The sequence below is a fragment of the Sylvia atricapilla genome, chromosome 3 (assembly GCF_009819655.1).
Source record: "Sylvia atricapilla isolate bSylAtr1 chromosome 3, bSylAtr1.pri, whole genome shotgun sequence".
Taxonomy (NCBI): domain Eukaryota; kingdom Metazoa; phylum Chordata; class Aves; order Passeriformes; family Sylviidae; genus Sylvia; species Sylvia atricapilla.
This window is the reverse complement of record NC_089142.1, coordinates 53,951,485-53,975,077: the sequence shown is the minus strand read 5'-3', so window position 1 is coordinate 53,975,077 and position 23,593 is coordinate 53,951,485. Positions and strand designations below refer to the sequence as shown.

Here is a 23,593-nt window from a genome sequence, read left to right as displayed (position 1 = left end):
CATACTGACTGTCTGTGTGATAACCTGTTCCATGGGGTGTTTAAAGGCCAATGTAACTTTTCTACTGAGGGCTTCATTTAGGTTCATTGCTTTTACTGTGAAATACTTCAATGCAGATTGAAACTAGAAGACAAGGGATGTGCAAAGATAGAACTCCTATCTATAGTTCAAATAAGAAGTGGCCTTTATTTATCCCCAGCAATGTCTTCAAGATAAGGTAATTGATGCAAAGAAGATAGCAAGTTTCGCCTCCATCATGCCAGGAACACACAGTGTTGCATGCTATTTAAAATATTTTCACACACTGTAGCTTGAAGTTTCAGAATACATCTCATTGGGAGACTGAGGCTTTCAGATGTGCCAGCTCATCTATGGGCTTCCAGGTCTTACACAAAATTGGCTAAAAAGGCATGGAGGGGAAGGAGATACTCAAATGGTTTTCCTATTTTTACTTTTATAATTATTTTTCAAAATAAAAGGGAAAAAACACAACATAATTGTTGCAAGCAATAGTGAAATAGATTTTGTATCTTTGCTGCTAGAATGTCAACACTGCCAATGCTTTCAGGGGTTTTTTTAGGCTTTATGGGTTTATACTGCACAAGAAAGAAATCAAATTATTTTCCTTTTGGATAAATGCTAGATAAAAGAGGCCCAATATGCTACTTGATACTTAACTTAACAAAGGACTTAATTTTTCCGTACTTTTCCTTCCAGCATGATTTGATATACTTCTATTAAATTTCTGATTTTCTTTGTAATTCATATTTTAATTCTTATTTATTTGAAGGAATACATTAGAAGGTTACTAAAAATAAGTGTGAAAAAACAGCACATTGAAAACAGAATTACTCTCCATTACTGTTCTATTAACTTCGGAACTTTCAAAATTCTGAATTTTCTTAACATCTATAGCTGCTTAACATCTATGTTGCTTAAACATTCGATGACCACAGGCTGATACATTTATATTTAAAGAATTACTAGGATCGGCAGTATTTTACCATTTCATTGCTGTTTCTAAAACTCTGTCAGTTCAAAGTTTACCAAGAGAGCAATTAAAATTTTAATGTGCAACTTCATTATTAGCCCTCTCATTTCTCTTCCCCAAATGTAGCTACCAACATTTTGTTGTGTTTCACAATAGTGATGTGCTTTTAACCTGTGGAATGTTAGAATAAGATATTAATCATAAACAATAGAATTTTTGCCCTTCATTTAATTGCTAAAGGCTTTAGGACTGCAGTTATCATTTGCATTTTATTTAAAGCTCTCATCAGTGAGACTGGGAATCAATCTCTCTCTTTTTCAAGGTGAATATATATGAACTTTTCAAACCTGCATTTTTGAACCCTTCATTCCTGTGGGAAACAACACCATAGAGCAGCATTTTCAAACATAATCTATAGTCCAGCCTGTTTCAAGGTTCATCCACGCTACAGGTAAAATTGAATTTTGCTGCACAAATGTGCGCCTTGAGGCCTTGATGTTCCTTCCATTAAAAAAAAAAAAAAAAAAAAAAAAAAAAAAAAAAAGGAGTAATAAAAGGCAGAGAGCTAAAGGCAGGAGCTTGCTCCTTGTGCTGCCATTTTGGAAAGGAAAGGAGGAAGAACGAATTACCAGATATTGTGATTTCTGCTTCCAGAAAGAGTATGCTTTATACCTGAAGAATAATAACAGCATTCTGGCACCTCAGCAGTCACTCACAGTAGACAACTATGTACATGTCCTGTGATCACACCTAAATAAGTCTCTGAGACTTGAAAAACACAGTTTTATCATGAAAGATAGATATTTCCCTGTTAAAAAAACTATTGATTGGGTTCTTTTTGATATAGCAGTCTGCACTACTTCAAGGACAGAATGCATTCATTTCAGTCTTTGACCTAATTTCAAAAAGGACAAAAATAAAGGTAAAGAGGTGGCTGAAAATATTTTTGTCTAGTGCTAGAGTTTCAGCATCTAGAAAAGGAGACTATTCATGTATTTACACAAGGGATATAGCAGATAATTTTACTTAAAGATCTTCTTGTACACAAAAAGTACAAGTAAGCAACTGAATATTACTATACAGGAAAGGATTGTGGTAATGAAAAAGGATCAACCATATAAGAACAATGAAAAAGTTTGTGATAAAACTAGAAAGGGAGTTTGTGTTTTCCTTGTTTTCCTTTTACACCCCTACAATTTGATATTATTTGGCAAAAAAATTAATCAGAGTTCTATGATGCTCTTAACTAAATTATAGGAACCTCATGGAATTTTTTTGGCAGACACTACATGGGGTAAATGATATTCCTGTTCCTTCTAAATGTAGTAGATTAGCCATAAACTGCCCATAAAATAGCAGAGCTTGCTTTGGTCTTTCATTCTTGCCAGTCACCACCCCTGTCAAGTGAATGATGTACAAGGCTGTCCATGAACATCCTGTTACAAAAATTTGTTAGGCAATCCAAAATTAGCCAAACTAGAATTTTAGGAATAAATAAATATTTAAACAAACAAACAAATAAGTCTGAGCTTGGGTGGAAAACATTTACATACGAGTACAGCCTCCTTCTTCAAAGTTGTAAAACCCATGTGCACAGCGGTCACACTTCTTCCCCGTCACTCCAGGCTGGCAATAGCACTGTCCATCTCCATCGCAATCAAAGGACTTGGAACCAAAAGAGTTGCAGTTGCAGGGAACACATCCTCTGGAAGACTGTAAGCCAAATGTTCCAGGCTGTCATGGAGTGAGGGAGAGCAGTTAGTACATGGAATGATTACCAGGAGAAAAGAGGAAAAGCTGAGAGCATAGGGAGATCAGGGTTGCTCTTTCCTCTTCATCACTGAAATACTGCTTTCAACAGGTTAAATTGTAGTGGTAAAACCCTGGACACTAAATGCCTTACACTACTGAGAAAGAATTAAGATTTCAGAATGTTACCTGATGCTATAATGAAAGTTCTGCAATGTAAGATGTTTCTTATGAGGCTGTGTTTCCCAAAGTACAGTTCTCACTTAGAATGGAAGGCATGTCAGCACAAAATACATACCCCATCTCTGGTTTTAAGGCTATGTCAGAAAGAGTTTGTTTCTGAGAGAATGAATCCAAATTCTTAGCTATGAATGGAGATCGATTCAACTGGAAAGTCTCTGAACTAGATTTTATCTCCTCTGAGTAAAGGCAATATCTGTATACAGTAACTTAAGGGCAATTCGTTAGAATGATATATATAGGAATAACTTTAGAAGAACAAAGAGATAATGTATTTGTGTTCAATACAAAAAAAAATGGGGATTTTTTAAAGATAAAAACTCTGTCTTTGGATTAGGCCTCTGTTTCTCTTCTATTTTCTCCCTTTTCTTTCTTTTTTGCAGTGATCAATATAAAGTTTCTACACAACCAGATTAGATGTTATCAACTATAGTAAAAAGTTTCCTCTTTAACTTCACTAGTAGAGTGCAAAAAGTAAAGCAGGGAAGACACACACTCATTTGTATACTGAATACACAGAATTCAGTATACACAGAATTCTGCACAAAACTTTCAACCAAAGACCTTGTGAGTTTCACTGCACCAACCAACAGAGGCTCCTTGACAAACAAACCATACTTGATATTAAAACAACAAACTCAGTTTTCAGCTAGAGTGCTTTAAAATGGGAGCACTTCTCTACCTGTTTTTCAGGCATGATGATTTTCAGGCAATACTGAAATACAAATCATATTAATAACTTCACTTGAAATTGATATTACAACATTAATAATAAAATCTATCAGCAAGTTTGATAGAAATGCAGTATATTAAAAATGAGATATTAAAAAGATCACTGCTAATGAATACAAATGGAAGAAAGAGAAAAATATTTACTTTATAATGTGCTACTTTTTGATCCAAGCATGAGTGCTAAATTTTTACCTACTATAAATCAGTAGATCTTCAAATCAATGGAGCTGTGCTGGCTTTGACCATGGGAGTGATTGTCTCTCTGTACAAAGCACTAGTGCTCTGTTCAGTTCTGGGCCACTTACAAGAAAAAGACACTGAAGTGCTGGAGCATGTCCAGAGAAGGGCAATGGAGCTGGTGAAGGGTCTGGAGAACAAGTCCTATGAGGAGTTGCTGAGGGAGCTGGGGGTGTTTAGCCTGCAGAAGAGGAGGCTCAGGGCGAAACTTTTCTCTCTACAAATCTTTGAAAGGAAGCTGTAGCCAGGTGAGATTTGGCCTCTGCTCCCAGGGAACCAGCAACAGGACAAGAGGACATAGCCTCAGGTAGTGCCAGGGGATGCTCAGGTTGGACAAAAGGAACAATTTCTTCTCTGAAAGGGCAGTCAGCCATTGGAGCAGGTTGCCCAGGGCAGTGGTGAAGTCATTCAAGAAATGACTGGCCATGGCACTTAGTACCATGGTCTGGTTGACAAAGCGGTGATCAGTCAAAGGTTGGACTCAATAAACTTGGGGGTCCTTCTCAACCTTAATGGTACTATAACTACTATTTTATATTGATTTGTTCCACAGTAGAACCCCTAACTAACCTCTTGTATTGGTGAATTCTCTGAAACTTCAGAAGCTTTCCATGGAAAAGTCCTGAAATCTGACCTCTGAGGTTAATACAGAAGTTCCCCACTCACACAGAGAATCTGCTGATAGGTGTCAGAATACAGAACCACATCTATGGTCAGAATTTAGCCTGAAAATCCAAATGCTTGATGATTCATGTAATAAAGAATTACATTGATTTTCATTTCCAAACTCTATACTGAAATGTTTTGGAAATTTCATACTTCTGCCTGACAAAACATGGCATATCAGAGAGAAAGAGATAGTCAAACTCATTTAATTAAACTCAAGGTTCAATAAAATACTTGACTACCTCTAAAGACTTCTTTTAAACAAGAAGAAAACCAGAAATGTGAATACACACAGTCTCAGGACAGACATTCAAATTAATGCAGTGAAGTAACCAATGTACAGCATGCATCTCAGTTCTCAATATAAAGTTTGCTAGGATCTAATAATTTCTGTTTATATGGGTAACAGTCAGGAAAAGTCTAATGCCAGCACTCCACACTGCGTTAAGTTGGAAAAGACCACCACCATGCTGGACTACATTTTGTGAGGAGGGTTGCACACAAAGATATTTTGGTCAGTCATGCAAACTTTTACCCCAAGTTAAAGTTCTCAGCTAAGTTTGCTTAAACACAGAAATTCTAAGAATCACTAAACAAGAGATTTACTGAACAAGAGATAAGATCCTAGATTACAATCAGGGAATACACTGAATTTTCTGAGTATGTCATTATATTGTGTCTCCATCCATGTACTGTGTGGGCAACACAGTAGCCTAATACATGTTTAATTGGAAAAAACCTAATTTCTCCAAGGAAATCTATATGAACATTAAACTCAAGGTTCTCCTTGAGGTCCTCCTTGAGGGAATCTATATGAACAAATACAACATGGGTTCCAGAGTCTATCTGAGGATGAAAAACACTGCCAGGTATTTTTCAAACAGGGAAAATACTTAAGCTATGGAGGTTTTGAGTTTCAGGAAGAACAAACAACATTCCTAAAATACTGCTCTGCTATAAGCAGTTGTATCATAATTACGTAATTTTAGGAAATAAGTTGCCTTGTTGGTCTGTGATGAGGAATGAACACTCCTATGATTTTGGGCATTACATTCACATAACTGAGCACTGCACTGAGTTAAAAATGGCTCTGATAACTGGCCATATTCACTAATGAGAACTTTAAACACCAGTTATGTTCAATATTTTAACATTAGATCTTAACTAAGATCAGCCTCTGAGGCTGATCCTTCTTGCAACCCCCTTAAGCTACTGATTCTTGAATTCTTAGAAAAGGAAGTCTTATGCTTCAAAGTTTAAGAAAATCCCACAGATTCCATTGATTTATGTACATCTCTCATGCATTTTGTGCATACTGCTGTTGATGGTGCCGTTCGGGGACTTAGTCTGGCATTTGATTTCTCACCAATATCACCACTTGCACGATGAAGCCCTTAGGATTGGGGAAGCATCCTAAAACACTGCTTGCCTTCTGAGCCTGCCTGTTTCTTGAGAATTTCTTATATTGTAACACCGGTATTAAAAATTAAAAACCCAAGCCATCTGTGTGAGCTCCAAACACAAGCAAGCAGGAGACTTCAGCCCATGCAAAGCAGAGTTTCTCATTACCAGAGCTGCAGGCCGGTAAGCACCTCGTGGGCACCCACTGGCACCGCTGGGGCCCCACCTCCGCGGGGGAACTCGAATCTGCTGACTGCTTCCCGGATTTACTTGCAATTTAGGCACCTGTCTGCTGATTTCACAGTGTCTGCCCATGAATCCTGGTTTGCAGATACATCTTCCCAACATGTCACACTGCAGTGACACAGATCCTAAAGCACTGCAGCCACAGGCTATACAAAACAGCTTTTCTGGGGCCCAGAAGTAGTTGGGCTTTAAGAATGAAAAGTAAATACTGTTAGAAAGTGATGATAAGGAAACTACACCACATAAAAGAGTACAGAAATAAAGACAGGAGTAAATAGTGAAGTAAACAAAGATTAATTCCAATTAACCGCCAGTGTTGTATTAATGAAATATTTGCTGGATACCTTATGCGATCTTCAAATTCCACCAGCACTTTTTCTTTGAACAAACTCTTTAGATACTGTTGAAAATGGAGTATGAACCACTTCAGAAATCACATAATTTTAAAGGGTGAAAATGATCCTTTTTATTTCTGCAGAATTAATTATGTGCTTTAAGTTACACACAGGTGGAGGTGTTCTAAGGACATAGGCCTAACTCATGAGTCCTTATGTTGAACTAGAGAAATGTGCAGCCAGCTGCAGCATATTCCTTAGCTGCCTGAAGACAACTCTATGAAAGTTTATGAAGCAATATTTCTCTGCAGTGATTTATGAGACAGGAAAACAATGTCAAGGCAAAAAAACACTTTCACCAAAAAATAATACATTGTTTGGACAACACAAGAAGAAATCCTAAGAAAAAAACATAAAGACAGAACATTCCAGCAGAACTAAACTAGCACCTTGCTTTTATAAAAAAAAAAACAACATCAAATGCTATCAGACATTTTGCAGCTTTCTTCATAGAGGGATTATCTCCCAAAGCTGCAATTTTTAAAAATATTTTTTATATCAAACATTCAAAATATAAAGTGTATCTACTATGTATACAAATGTACTTATAGATACAGTGAGGCTTAAAATCCACTCATTGCATGTAAATGCTGTCTTGTGTTTTGTTCTAGAAAACAAGTAGAAAGCATTTAAAAAGCAATCATTTTACCGTTCTCTACATAAGAGCAATCAATATATGTACTTTAAGTGAAAAATACACAACAGAAAAAAGTCTATCCAGAACCAAATAATATTTAGTTGCAGCAAACAGTGAAGAAAGCTGAAAGGAAACCCCACTCACTTTGCAGATGTCACAGCGGCGCCCGATGACGTTTGCTCTACACTGGCACTGGCCCGTCCGAGAGTCACAGATCTCTGAGAAGGAGCCATTCATGTGACAGTGACAGGCTGCGGAAGAAGAAGAAGGAGATGTCAGTGTGTTCCCTGAAGCTAAATCTAATAGGCAAATGTCTATAGTGCAGCTTTTGCCACACTGAGAAATGCCCAGTCTGGGTTAAGCAGGAAGGTGTCACTCCCATACACTGAGAGATTAAGCTGTCCATATTAATGTGGAATTTTTCTCCAAATCATTGCAGACAGAAATTTTGCCTTGAGTTCATTAACAGCTTGTTTTAGGTGCTCCTCTCAGAGCAAAGCAGGATGTGGAGGGAAGATCAGTAAGTACATGCCCAGAGACTAGGAGTGGGCAAGGCAGTGCTGAGGGAAAAACAGAAAAAGGATAGAGACCCTTACAAAGGGTGTCTACAAGATGTAGCTCCAGCCAGTGGGAGTGTTACTGCTCCATGTGCTGGTTCTGCTGTCCTGAAGTTCACTCCCTGTTCATATAGTCATCAGGAAACGTTGGCAGGCTGCAAACTCAGTACAAGGTTGACACTATACAGGGGCAGTAATGCTCTCATGCCCCAGGCTGCACTGAAAAACATAGTAGGGATTATCTGCTACCATGACTCTCCAGGATTTCTACCTCAGCAACAGCATCACAGTTCCCAGAGGAAATGTAACCCAACTGGCCAAGCTAACTCATGTCAGTGCTCTCCTGAAGATTCAAAAAGGCAGTGAAAATGCTGTTTCTTGAGAAAAACAGAAAAAAATTCTGGCTCTTAAATTCTTATGTTTTATAAGACAAATTTTGGGGTAGATGTCTATCATCCTTTATGATGGTGGTTCTTCAACCACAAGAACCTTTGTGTTCAATCCTTTTGGCGTGCAGAGATTTGGAAAAAAACCCCTTAGTACTTGCAATAGAGAACAAGGATGTGATTGCTGTCACAAGGACTCTAACCATGCATGATTCCATCAGTATGAGCTAGTTCCTGCACATCAATTTTTTTCCCCCCTCATAGGGGAATGAATTTGTATTTCTATACCAATTATCTACTCTCTAAACTTGGGCTCCAGTCCACATTTTGCCTTCCTGCAGTGCCCTATCTGCATGTGTTGTTTTTTTTTTTCTCAACCTGACACCTTCATTTTAAGAAACACTTAAGAGTCCCAGCAGCAAACACATGACAGTCGCATACTTGCATGTCAGAAGGTGCTGTGTGAGACAAGGCAGTTATACTTTTCCTATATATAGATTATTACAACAGGACCTTCCTCATTACTTCATTGGACTTGCTAATTTACAGTTTCCAATTATAAATTGAAAGGGCTGGTGTGGTGTTTTTCTCCCTGCTTTTGAGGTATTCTGCAGAAGTTGTTTCTTTTAATGAAAGAACTTCCATTAAAACTTTATGACTTGCCGTTCTGTTAGTGTCATTGTTTCTCAAATGTTTGCAAAAATTCTGGATTGAGTAACAAAAATGTGCTGGTTCTGCTGCTCATACCAGTCATGTATTCAGAGATTTTGATCTCCTTCTGTTTTGCAATGTATTTTTAAAAAGTAAAAATTAAAAGACACTTCTGATGTAATTAACATCGCTTATCGTTTTTTTCAGCTTTCAACATTAAACAAATCTATAATTTACCTCTTTTGGCTTTTATACAGCCGTTTGTACCCTGATATTTGTGTTCTAAAACTGCTGACACTCCAAATGGTACATAGTGATAGGTATCACATACATATATGTTTTGATATATATTTAAATAAATGTGTTAGTGGGGAAAGAAGATGCTAAAGCTCAGATTCAACAAACTATAGCCCTCAATGCAAATTAAAAGTGTTTCACCAACCTTTTTATACAGACATCAAAACCCAAGCTCAGTCTGATTTGAATTGTTTTGCTTATCAGGCATTTGACAACACAAGAATCAAAAAGAAAACTTACACTGATTTTATAAACAGATGAGTTTGTGCTATTTATATTACAGCAAGCATCACTCCATGGTGTCTTAACTCAGTCACAGATGACTGAGTGCAATGCAGTACTAAGGGAGAATTTGGAATATCTGGACTTTGATTGTTTTTCTTGGCTCTAGCAGTACATACGTAGAGAAAAAACATACAGTCAGGGCTATTCATCTAATAAACTGATACTCAATCTGATAAATTGGATTTGTCTCACCTAGAGCCTGGGTGAGATTCATTCACCCTTACTGGGAAAATTAGCTATTGTCCAAACCTCCAAATGGTTGTTATAATACAATGCAGTCTGTTGGAGAAATTTGTCTTACTTTCTTCCCGAATGACACTGGTCAGGACCCTTCCTTCTCTCTAAATTTCTATAAATATTTATGAGCTTGTATTTATGATCAAGCTACACACTTATAGTCCTATAACAGAAGCAGATATATACTGGAACATAGGCAGACGATTATTTGCTTTAATTCATCTTGTGACACCAAGCTCTATTACCATTGGCTCAACCTCCAGTTATTTGCTTCAGCGCACTGCGTTGTTTCACTTAAAAAAACAACCTACTAGAATCAAATCAATTCAAATCAGCTTAGGAGATTTGCTGTTGTTCTTAGATCTACAGTTTTGTATAGATACACCAAAAAATTCAGAGATGCTATGATGATATAAAGCTGTACTGTCATTTGAAATGGTTAATGCACACAACAGGACTGTACTGAGAAAGAGCAAGAAACATTTCAAAAAATAATTTGAAAGCAAATTCATGCTTTGCAATACTCTTGGATTTAGCTTTTTAATAAGGAACAAAATTGAAAACAACAAAGTAAAGGCACAGTTCCTCTGATATTGCTGCTGCAGGGCAAACTTCATGGAAGTCTGCAAAGGAAATAAAAAATCATATGCAAAGAAGAAAACCCACATGAAAGGCAGAGACTAGATGAATACAAGGTAACTGCAAGCAGAAGGATATGAATACATTAGGGGGCTCTCCTTGTCAATGATACTAACAACAAAAGCAAAGCTTGTAATTCAACATTAAACATGTATTTCTTTTGAATCTTTTTTTTTTTTTAATTGTATGTTTTCCAAATTCTCCTTTTATAAAAACTCTTTCTCAAGGACCTGTCAGTACTGTGGAAATGGTCAAAGCATCAGTCCTATTGATGACGCAAGAATGTGACAAGCTACAGGAAGCTGTAATTTTTGAAATACACTTCTTCTTAAATCACTTTACGTACTTAATTTTGTCACTTATATGACATCATTCATCATAACCTGTTGATTTATGGAGAGAAGAATATATAGGATTATCCAAATTTTTTCTGGCATTGTGTAAATTAGGTACAGAAAGCATTAATAGAGGTATGTCTTTGGGGTTATCTATGACTTTGGGTACATCAGTCTTTATTGCCCTTAGCTGAGAAACTTGGTGATGTTCTGCATCTTGTTAGCTCTCATACACTCTCTAGAGGTCCAAAATAACCTAGGATTTTCACTTTTAGACTGTAAGTTGCTAATAGGGCAAGTCCTGGAAATGGATGCCAGTGCCTCAGACATCTCTGCTCATAACACATACTGCAGACATGGTCCCCATGTTCCTACAAACAGAGTAGTAAGAAAATACCCCAGCATAATTTTATCCTGCTATAACACCTTTGTATTCAGTGGGGTTACTCTTGTGTTTATTGTAATGGGCAAAAATGGAATAAATCCTTGTGACAATGAAATAAAATGTTCGGCTCTTTCAGGACAGTTTGTAACTTGTTTTATTCCACTTATTAGAATTTGAAGCAAGAATACATGAAGAATGTTTTTAAGTTAAAAGCACTTTTTCCGCATTCTGAACTGTGCCAGCAATGGCTCAGAGAGAGCCACTGCCTCCTACAGAAAGAAAAGCTCCTGTTCCTAGCAAATCTTTCATTTCCACCGAATAATTTTTGCAATCACTGTGGCGAAGGATGTGCTGAGGCTAGTAGTTGAATAATATGCCACTGCTCAGCTGAGAATTGGTAGCTTGCTGCAGTGCCAGGTATCTCCCTCCAGAGCATTTTAGAAAAATTGTCTGGAGATTTTAGGGTCTGACTGACAGGTGGGAGAATCTTGACCTGCAAGCAGCAGCACCTTCCAACTCTTACTGAAGTTATATAAGGGAGAAGCAGGTTACAAATGCTGCAAGAGCTGGAGCCTGAAACTAAAACAGCACTCCCTCCTTTCAACCTTACAGGAGAACAGGATTTTTCTGGGTAGCTTATAGCGTTTTTTAGTGAATAGCTTCCATTTATTTGTATTTATTCATGTAGATATGACATTTAGTATAACCTTTTGCACCTACGCAATGCTCTGTTGTTTTTTTCCTGGTCTGCTTCAACTAGAGATTTTTTAATAAGTTCTTCTTTCTATTTAGTTTAAAGCCTTCCTTTCCAGATGCAGATGCACAGTATCATTATTAGAGCTGTATCATTCTCTTGCTCACACATAAAGAGGCACAGCCTTCCTCTCAGGAACAAAGTTATAGGATAGATCAATACTGTCAGGAGCTGTAAAAGTTCATGACTTACGTTGACAGTTCCTTGCATGAACAGCATCACCAAAATATCCATCAGCACACCTCTCACAATATTGGCCTGTTGTACCTGGCTTACATATCAGACAAGCACCAGAGAAGCTGTCACAGCTGCCAGGAATGGAGAAGTCAAGGTTGTCATTACACTGGCACGGCTGGCATGATCCCCCTGGTATTAGAGGTTGTCCAAAATAGCCTTCTGCACACCTACGGTAAAAGACATCACCAGTTAGGACCCTTAAATAATCTCCTCATTAGAAATATTTAATTCTGTTGCCTCCCTAATCACCGAAAATTATTTGATCTTCTCTCAAGTGTGTCTTAAGCACCTTTTTTCTTTCTCTCTCCTTCTCTTTTTTAACAACACTGTAGACACAGTACCAGCTGAAATCCTGCCAGTTCTGCTAGTAATTAGACTTCAGTGGGAGAAAAATCTTGTCACTGGCACTGAATGTGAGACAAGGCATAGCAAGAAATCTTAGTGGCACTCTAGAAGAAGGGGGGTTGGACTAGATGACCTTGAAAAGTCCTTTCCAATCCAAACTATTTTATGACTCTGTGTTAGATATACTTTGTATTTCTGTATTTCAGATTGATGTTCTGTACTCAATCACCAGCAAGTCCGATGATTTTTTTCCCGTCTACCTTAAAAACTTCTTTAGCTTAGAAAAACATCTCTTTAGAATGTAATACAGACATAAATTTATTTACTTGACAAGATCTGCCCCCTGAGTTAGATTTTCCCTGATCCACTGCATGGTCAGATTTGCTTAATTAATGGATTTCTAATCTCCGTGTATGGGTGGGTAACAAAAAGATTGGTCATTAGCACAGGAACTATGTTGCTGTGTGCTGTACCTCTCATATTTTAAGAGAATTGTTTGAAAATATCACATCATTTTCCACCTTGCCCACCTGCAATTATCTGTGAGTATCATGTAAAGCAGGTTAATGAATCTGACCTGAGTCTGTATTTAAAGCAAATTTCTACTCACCTCACAGCCTATTTTCTATTTATATTCAGGTCTCCTTTCCCTTTCTGTTACATTTGCTCACACTTCATAGCTCTTCACTTGTAGATAGTGAAGAAAAAGAAAAGAAAAATTGCACAGTTCTGGCTAATGAATTTTTTCATGTGCATCTCAGATGAACTCCAATTAATATAAGGAAAACAGAAAGTATATAAAGCACATTGCACAAAATAATTTTTCCTACTATTTTAAAGGCAGTTCAATTGCAGTTTTAATGTACACAGATATCCTCTGTTCTTTGTAGTAGTACTGGTTAGCGTGGTTGAGGACAGATTTTGTGTATGATCCTAATACAGGAATGCAGAGCTCCACTATGCTGTCACTCCTGTGGGCATCAAGTTCATCCTTTTCCTTGCTTCCAGAATATCTCATAAAGCTTTTAATTGTATCCTAAGCAAAGTCACCTAAACATGTACTAAATATTATTCAATATCACCAGCAAAGATCAAAAATATTATAAAAACTGGGTAACTGAGAGCAGGGCAGAAAAAATAGTGGGAAATTATTGAGCAGCTTTTTGTAATTTTACACAAAATACAATTTTTTCCCATTCTCTCAAAATACCCATGATGCAGATGACAGAACAATAATATGTATAACAGTCCAGTGGTTTGGGTGCATGTAAGCACTCAGGACCATGAGTAAAATTTCTACAATCTCTCCCACTCCTGTGCCACAGTCATCTCTCCAAATCACCTCCTCATAGCAGCAAGGCATCAAAATCTTGTCATTAGAATAATTCAAGTATTTTATTTTCAGAACCTGTCATAAATGTAGCAATTTATTGTATTTCCTGCAAAAGAAGAGATAGTTTTTTTCCTTGATGGAGGATATCTCAGCAATTGCAAAAGACTAATTTTTAGCTTAATTTTGCCAAAATAACTTGGTTTTTTTCAGTGACAATACATCAGTTAGAAAGGGCAAGAATGTATCTTAACACAAAACAATTATTAGTCACATTTTATAGAAAGCAGAAGGTATCTGGATTATTTATTCAGTTATGTTAGTTTACTTAAACCCGATTACATCTGAAGTTAACTCATGCTTTGCTAAAATACTAGTGTTTGTCATAAATCTGTATCATTTGGTCCTACAAATCTATTTGACTTCACTTAATGTGTGTTTGTTTTCTTCTTTCCCTTTTATTTAGGGGCTACTTATGTATTTGACAGCATTCACAGAAAATTATCAAGCAGTTCATGGAAAGAATACTCTAATGATTTGTGTGAAATGCACTGCTAATCATTTCCTTTTATTAACAGCAGGAGACCTTGATAACTCTGTATTTTCATCAGTTTATACTTTTTTAATTAAAATTGGAAAAACCCCACTTCCATCACACAGCTGTATTTTACTTATGCACATTTTAATTTCAAATCAAACTGAAGATGATCCTGAAAGTAAGGGTAAACCAGTGAAAGCTTAAAAGAGAACTGTGTACATGTATCTTTGTAAATTCTTTCTCCTTTTCTACCACTTCTTCTGATGTTGCAAGGGAAGATTAAAAAAGTCCATTTTCCTTAGTTCCATATTTATTCCCTTAACAACATGCCCACTTCAACTTCTTTTCTCAGGTTCAAAGCATTATATATTTGGGAAAGTTTTGATTAAAAAACACCAATATGTATGTGTCATGCAAAACTACTTTTATGCATTACACAAAATACATGTAATCATAAATGACTTCTAACTACAACATAATGCCTCTGAGACTAAAAAATAAACAAAAATAGGAGTAAAAGCAGCAAAAAAATATTGTGTCCATATTTTTCTTTTCTACTCTCAAATGCAAGTGTGTCTGTGAGTGACACTGCTTTTATTTAGCATAAGTGGTGCCAAATACAGGGCTAGTACTTAAAAATATGTGTATGAATGTGTACTGGACCTGGTCAGTACAGAGTTAATATTCCTCATAGCAGTCTATATGGTGCTTTGTATATACACATATATGCACAGAAACTAAGCTTTTCTATTTTATACATTTCTTTGTATTTACTGGGGAAAAAAGCCCTTGAGACAGAGTTAATTAAGCCTGCAAATCCGAACACTTTAATGTCTGGATATACTATTTTTTACAGAGCCTTTGAAATTTATGCGCATTCAACCTGTGCACAAAATCAGGCAAAAGCCCTGTGGAGAAACGGCCTGTGAACACGCAGTGAGATACCTTAACTCAGGTGCACAGCACAGGTGTTATTGTTGTGTGACCAACTATAAATCTTGCATTTTCTAATGTCAGAATGCCTACCTTTGCAAGCTGCAAACAATCCTGTGTAACACATTTGTTGTGCCCAATCGCCTGAAATGTTTAAGCCTTTTCCCATCAGTACTGCAACACAGACTCGCTGCTCTGGCACTAGTGGAAGAATTATATTTGCTACAAGGAGCAGCAGTTTGAAGCCACAGTACTCATGAGAGGCTGTGGCTGATGGCACTCTGTGCTAGACGTCAAGAAGGGGGGAGGTGGGGGCGAGAGAGGACATGGGTCAGCTCACCCTTCTGCTCACACGTGAGGGGCACTGACCCTCCTTCTAGGAGGAAAAGGTCACTGGATCCACGTACATAAATCATGGAGTCCTGCAGGAAAAGCTAGACTCACCTATTTTGCTTCTTTTCCCTAGCAAGACTGTGTTTGGACAATGGATATCATCACCCTGTCAATGTGCTGAGCTAAAAAGACAACCTTTTGTCATTCTTATACAGCCCTTCTATGAATTTAAGAGAATGTCCATCTTAGGTCATATGTCTTTGGAAAAGTGAGCAATGAACAAAGGAAAAAAAAAACTTACATCTAATTTGTTAGGGAAAAACATTACATGGGAAAGCTGAGCTCTCTCTAAAATAATAGATATATGACAACTCCCTACACAGTTTATATCTGCAATTGTTTTGATGGTGTTATGAGCTGGACTCCTCAGAATATTCAGTAATTATGGCACCATTTTCCTGAGAGTTCCAGTGAGAGAAGTAGCAATTTTTTTTGACATTTTACAAATCAGACAGATACATGCATCTCTCTAGGGGACAGAGGGTATATTTTTAGGCCAAATAAGTACAGTGCTGCACACACTTCATGATACTTAGTGTGTCATGATAATTTAGCATTGTTCAGCTAATGAATCATGTGGCTCAGATCACTTGTCACTTTGTAGTTCCTAAAATGAAAGAGAATTTCATGTAAATTCTCTCAGCAATTATAAAACCATTGCTAATAGCAAAACGCAACATGCTTTCTCCTGATCATTATTATTGACAGCCACAGACATTTTAAAACAACTTGTTACAATTAAAAGCAAATAGTTTTGTGAGCTTTGGAATTAATAGCCTAATTTCCAGTGGATTTATATCTCATGGTTACAAGGCTAAGGGCTGATTATTTGCTGCAGGATGTTGCTACTCAGCAGGGAGTAATCCCTCAGGCTACAGCAGCACTTTTTCCTTGCCCTGTGAAAGTTTTCTTATGGGCAGAACATTTAGCAATCTCTCTTGTTCTCTCTCTATCTGTTTAATCAGGTGTGAGTTCACACACGTACTTTCCCCCTTAGCTATGACATGTCCTGGTTTATCAACCTCTATTCAGCCACTTCTTTTCATAAAACCTTCGGGAACAATTATCATCTTTGAGCCCTCCTACCTTCTGCCAAATTTGGTTGAAATTGACCTACAAGGTGCAGATGACTTCGAAGGCAGCCAGAGAGACATGCACAAAAAGATCACAGTTGCCTCATTTCCTGAAGAGATCAGGCTAAAATCCAATTTGGCCATTTAATCAGACTCTGTCCTACTGCATCTACAGCTTGTGCTCCACTCAGAAGCAGCACTTGTTGCTAATGGAAGCTGTCAATGACCCTGCATTGACAAACTGCCACCAAAGTGCTCTTGATGTGATTTATTCCTGCCGTCATTAACTTCACAGCCCACTAGCTGAAAGAAGGTGATGACTTCCCAGACAGACAGGAAAAGACAGGCAGAAATAGCAGCAGCAGGATCAGACTCGGTGATGATGGGTGGAAACAGGTGACAGCCTGCACTCTCACTTCAGGACAGATATAGCACAACAGAAGATTTAAAAGGAAGTAGTTGTAAATTGGAAAGAGGGGACTATAGGGAGATTCACAGTCAGGTTTACTTTTCTGGTAGTCTCTTACTCTTGGTTTATTCCTACTTCTTCTCATCCTGGCCTGAATATTTTAAGTCTTCATTCAGAAGCTTTACCTTTTTTTTAGTTTGCCTTGAAAAATCCTTCAAGCAGCTCATGGAAGTGCCAAATGGCAAGAGCCTACTATGAAACACAAGGGCCACGTTTCCCTGTCCCTTAACTGCCTAGCCAGGTGTCACACAGTTATCTGGCTCCCCAAGCCCCTCTTAAAAAGGTGCTGTTGGCAGGGTCCCAGGGGACTGAGATCATGGAGACAAAGTCAATACTGATTCATCATGACCTCCAAACAGCTAGTAGAGGTCTCCTGGCACACCAACTGCCCTTGAAATCTGTTCCATCCACATGAAATCCCAAGGGATCAAAGGCATGCAGACACAGTGGTGATATCCCTCGCCTATGTGGTCTCACCTCCTGTGGAAGGGGGTTCCTGGGAGCTTAGCATTAGCACTCATACTAGCTCTTTGTTTCATTTAAATTCTCCACATGATCCTTTCAGCATAATGCCTTTGTAAAGCTAGCAATAGGTGTAGGAAGAAATACATATTGAACTTTTCTATGTATTTGACAAAGAAGAATTATCTTTTTTGTCATTAAAGGTCTGTTTGTTCTACTTGCTAAATAAAGACTGCAACAGAAAATGAGAAGCAACAAAAATGTAAAATATTCTTTTTAAAAATAATTTAAATCTACAAATAACTTATTAGAAGAGCTGCATTTTCACTGAATATTAACTTCTCTGAGTGAAGCATCAGTAATTTACTGGATATTTGAGTCACCATGCTCTAAACATTCAAATGACAAAATAGACAAAAGGTTTACAAAAAATCTCAGAAGAGTAACAGAAAAGCTAGTAGAAACTGTTTTAACAAAGGCTCTCACTTATCTGCAAATGCTTCTTGGAAACCTTGCATTTTACCATGAAACAATAAAACAAGCATAAGAAAAATACACATTCATAGATCCAATATCAGACAAAAATGCACAGGAATTTTTTCAGTGAGCTTCAGGACAGGAATGGGGATGAGGAAGGGAGGTAATAAAAAGTAGAACAGTTCCATGTGATCAATACGTTTGTTTCAGGTCTCATATGACTAAAAGCATGGTGCCTGCTTACCTTTCACAGCGTGGTCCCACATAGCCAGCTGGGCATTCATCACACATTAATCCACGATGTCGGTCAAAATGACATGTTGGGCTAAAGCTGAGTTGTTGATATTGAGAAAGAAGAGGGACAAGGAAGAAATACAAAGAAAAAATGGTTATCAGCATAGCTCTCTTCCCACTTCAGAGATTGTTAATTTGCAAAACAGTGCCCAGGAAAAGTGATTCTGGTCTAGGACATGGGGCTTAAGTTCGACTCCAGCAAATTGAATTTGGAATGACTCTGCTATTTCTGCGACACTGAATATAGAGCAGCGGATGGCAGCATCCCAACAGCCTGTTATTACGGGACTTGAGCCTGCCAGTGAGGGTCTGGATACCATTAAAAAAGCAGGAATGTACAGCTGTTTGTTTGTGCCCCTGAGGGCCTGGCAAAACAATCTGTGCCATAACGTGGCCCCTGTATAAATCTTTCTGAAGGACAACCGATTAAAAGCTCAGTTAACTTTGTGTATAGTCAGCTGTGAAAGGGACCCAGTGAACAAGAAAGGGGAGGGGCAAAATGGGAAATATCTGGTACAGCTTCCCAGAGAGTGTATTTGAGTTAATCGAGTGCCAATGACCTCAAGCAACAGGCCACACATGCATGCTGAAGTTTAAGAATAGCTTCCAGACTAGAAAGCTTTACCTCTTTGTTACGCTCTAATTATTTTTGGCTGGTTTGGGTTTTTTCCCCCCCTTTTTTTTATAGATAAGGATACTGTAGCCATTTGCAAGCTGCACATCCCAAAGCCTGTGTTTAACTCTGAACTGTTTTCCTTCATTGTTAGCATTTTGCTTTCCATAATCTTTCTCCCCTAACACACTTTTCTGAAGAAACATCCTGATGCACTGAAAGATACTACACAGAAGAAGAGGCAATCTGTTCTTCTGTAATTCTGTAATGATTATTAGAGACAGAGATATATGAGCATCTTTATAAAGCCTCATCTAAATAATGGTAATCATTTCTGGCCAACTAAATAGAAAAATGGAAAAAGGGAGGGGAAAAAAGAAATAAAAGAACAGGAATAGGCGCATAGCGAGGTGACCATTCAAAGGGGGAAAACAAAGCACCTTTGAGAAAAAAAGATACTAAATTATCTTTTATAACCTAGGAAAAGAGAATTTGAGAAGCAATAGAATTGCTCCAACAAAGACAGCAGAAGCAAGGTATATTCAAGGTAACAGTGCATGCTACAATAATTACAAATAGACATAATCCTTGGATATATTAAAATAGGATACACCATGACAGTTTCTGGAAAGTAATAGGCCCAGGGAGAACAGAAAAGCCTAATTAGCATATTTTAATGTGATTATCTGCTGGTAACTAGACCCCATTTCTCAGGAGTCATCCACCCTGTGAACTGTCCTCAGTTATTCTTTATTCTGTGTTATCCCACAAATATAAGAGATTGGTAAGAAAAATGTGGCATGGTCAGGTCCAATAAACATAGACAGTTGCTGGAATTTTTCTCTTTCCTATGAGGATTACGTTTGTGTTATTTTGCAACGTCATTTCCTTAATAATGGATGAAAAGTTAGTTGAAGAAACAATAACTGTTTATTCTATTCCTTAATGGCAATGAAAGCTTACATTATCATTGAATATATTCAGCAGCACCTGACTTCAAATAAGTTCCTGCTTGTCAGTCCCAACCTCACTCTTTCCAAGAGCTTCATGGGAAACTTTGTAGAGATGCTATCGCAGCTCATTACAGCATTGTATAAAATTGACTGTACCAAAGTTCCATCAAGGGCTCTGAATTTAACTGCATAAATTTTAAATATAATAATGATAATTATTGTAAGGATGATAATTATGATAATAATAATAATAATAATAATGATAATGTACTTATTATTACTAAGCAATAATGATGAATAGTACAATTTCCATGTTTTAAGGGTTATGCTCAGACCTTGCCTCCTTGACTTTTTCTGTGACTTAATAGTTGGACCACATTTCAACACTAAACATTAATATATTGGGAAATTCCCCTCTTGTGTGCTGTAAAGGAAATATATGATAGCAGGCTGAGAAGAGTTTATCTTCCTGATTGTTGAGAATCTCATTACTCACTAGTGCTAAACACTAATGAACTGTGAGTATTGATTTGTCAAAACAAGCTTCAAAAAATTATAGTCCTCCTCTTGATTTATCATTGCTCTTTACAGTTTTCCCATATGGTAGCAACATTAATATGAGACAGGACAGAGGACAAGTATGAATACTCAGTATAGGTATGTACGTGATAAGTCTGTGTTGGGAGATGGGGCATTTTAAAAGCTTCCTTTTGTGTTATAGAGAACATCCCCTGACAATATGTTGGTGATTTTTATCTAATTCTCCAGGAAAAAAATCAAAATTCTGAGACCAACCTGAATTCTTAGTACACTTGCTATGAATTTACTCCTGACCTTCCCAGGCTGAGTGAGAGATCATCTATCTCCCATTTCCAGCAACAAAGCATTCCTGTAAAAGTCTTTACTACCCATATCAAATTTACGGCTATATCAAGAGAAGAGCAGTAATTATCCCAAACATATATATTTGTTAGAAATTATGGGGAAAAAAATAATTTCCTTTGTAACTTCTTGAGAACTAAGAGTGTTGAAACAGTGTCTAAGAGTGGAATGTTTACAAGAAGACATAGGACAAAGGAGTCATGTGTCCATTGGATAGACCAATAACATGGGTATTGATTTCATCTGCATCACATAAGCACATATATGAATATATATACAAAAAGAAGAAAATAAGACCCAGGATGCAGAAAACAGACAACTTAATTTTAGTTTTCTGATTTGACCAAGAGCTCTTTTCTGACATATGGCAAGCCATTTATGACTGCTGTGCTTCAGAAGGCACACGATTGGCTTCAGTGACTGCATATGGAAACTCCTGCCATTAGGAAACTGGAAAGGGAATTAGCAGTAGATAAATCCACTGAAGTCAACAACAGAACAACACAATCACCACATCATTTCTACAACTCTTAGAACAGTTCTCCACTTTAAGTGGTATTGCTAAGAAAGAGTCAGGTGCTGCGGGAACAGTAAAGTGAAACACTAAACATAAATAAATGAGATTCTGCTATAAAATATAAAACTTATTTCTAAATAAAAATATATCTCACAAGATCATTACATGGACAATATTCTCTATGCATTGGGAACTTAGTATTAAGCTTAGAAACCTAAAAATGTCATATCATGTTAGGAATTAACTATTTCAGGAATTAAAATCTATACACAGCTACTTAAAATAATTTGTACATAGAGTTAGTCACTTGGTCAGTCACTCAGAAAGAACATGACAAACTACATCTATACCATGACATAAACTTGGTAAAAGTTTGTGTTTCATATGAAGGTATCTGAATTGTTTGCAAATACTATCCCTCGCATAACAAACTCATTTTCAACTAAGTAAGAAAGCAAAGAAGTATTTTAACAGAATTCAGGTAACACATTGAATCTTTTTTACCTCATAAAAAAGTAATAATTGGTCTAGACTGTTACATCATGAGAGCTTGAACTTTACAATGAGTTCTACAAAGCTTGAACCTTACAGTGAGTTCTACAAAGTTCAGAATTGTTGACTTCAGGACTCACACAGTTTCACAGTGGAACATTTATATTGTGTGTTCGTTCTGTACCTATTATATTTTTCAAGAAAACTAAATATCAAAAAGGGGGCTGTTCACTTCAAAAAAGGAAAGTAAAGCACCCAGAACTGATGACTATGTAATGAAGGTCTCCAGGCATTTTGCCAATCATAACCTAAATTTAATCTATTTGACTTGGTTTGTTGCATGTCTGTGCAAGACAGAAATGTGATAGTGTTTTTCCTTCTTTGTCAGCACAGTGTTCTCAAACAAGAGAAAGAAAATTGATTACTGAAGCAAGGAAATACCAAGTAATGAGAATGTCAGATGCACCATGCCTGAGCAGCAGATATAATAAACCCATATATATATATGTAATAAAACTAATTCAAGAGCTGTGTTAACAGGAAGACAGGCTCCCATGCTACAATCCCCGGGAATTTCTGCTCATGAGTGCTTAGACTATTCCTGCTCTGATCAATTTTAATAGGATAAAATGCCACAGACAAGATTCAGAACAGTTGTATTCAGGTACATCACGTAAAATGCTTTTGGTACTATGATTTTCCAGGTACTGTTTGTGACAAAACCAATGAAAAAATGTTCGAGGTCTATTAAATGAAGTGATGGAGTACCACAGAGAAGCTTTTGTAATGAAGGAAACTTTGGTTCTTAGATCAGAATTTTGAATAACTTTTCACTTGTATTTTTATTTAATCAAACAAATTTATTGTATTTTTTCCGAGATATACTGACAAAATATTTTCAGTTATGAAATCTAAGAAAGAATTCAAATTAAAACTAATCACATAATATGGACTGGAAGAAAGCAAAAAGTAAAAGCAGAAAAAACCCACATGTCAAGTCTGCAAATTCAGCTTTAAAACTAGAAACAACTGCCCTGAAGGACAGAAAAGCAAATGCTGATTATTAATTTGAAAAGCAGTCATCCAAATTCTGTGTTGTTTTTGCTGCCTTAGTCTCATCTAGATTTTGTCTTCATCTGCCTAGTTAAGCACTACATACAATCGTAAAGATAAAAGTTTATACTGCAGAATATATTACTTGATTGAAAGTAAAAAGATATCTCAAGCATACATGTAAAATTATAAATTAAGAAAATATGCAATTTACTAAGGGGGAAAGTGCAATATGCAATAAATATACAACTTACTTGTTAGAAGGTATGTTTAGGGGGCAAGCACACAACTGACAGTCTTCAGCTGTCCCTTTAGTTGCATCACCATAGAAGCCAGGCAGGCATCTATCACAATATGAACCACCTGTGTTGTGTTTGCAGTCCTAAACAGAGGATGTAAAGTACAAACTGACAATTAGACAACTTGCATATGGAAAAGGTTTGCAACATTTATCCTTATTTTCTGCTGCTTGTTGAAAAACAATTCTACAGGTTAGCTGTCACAATCACTGCTTCGTATGCTCTTGTGGTTAATTTTTTTCTATGTAAAACAAAAAGGATATTTAACAGAAAACCTTTAAATTTACATGACACAACAGTTGTATTATTGTTTTAGCTTGCTTAAAGAAAACTAAATTTCAAAGCAGCATATGACACGTTTAGTACTGCAGTCTTACAACAGGCCATTTTTTCTGACAAACTGTTTTCAGATG

General features: G+C 37.0%; 1 protein-coding gene across 1 annotated transcript in view; it reads right to left on the bottom strand.

Moving 5' to 3' along the window:
• The window catches only part of LAMA2 (laminin subunit alpha 2), a 335,323-nt gene that overhangs the window by 114,093 nt on the left and 197,637 nt on the right, over positions 1-23,593 (bottom strand). The window contains exons 17-22 of the mRNA XM_066314417.1: positions 23,136-23,263; positions 18,322-18,408; positions 12,013-12,224; positions 7,439-7,545; positions 6,185-6,448; positions 2,545-2,725 (exon numbers count right to left, since the gene is read on the bottom strand). Coding sequence (XP_066170514.1) covers positions 2,545-2,725; positions 6,185-6,448; positions 7,439-7,545; positions 12,013-12,224; positions 18,322-18,408; positions 23,136-23,263 — 979 coding nt within the window. The remainder of the gene's footprint in view (positions 1-2,544; positions 2,726-6,184; positions 6,449-7,438; positions 7,546-12,012; positions 12,225-18,321; positions 18,409-23,135; positions 23,264-23,593) is intronic.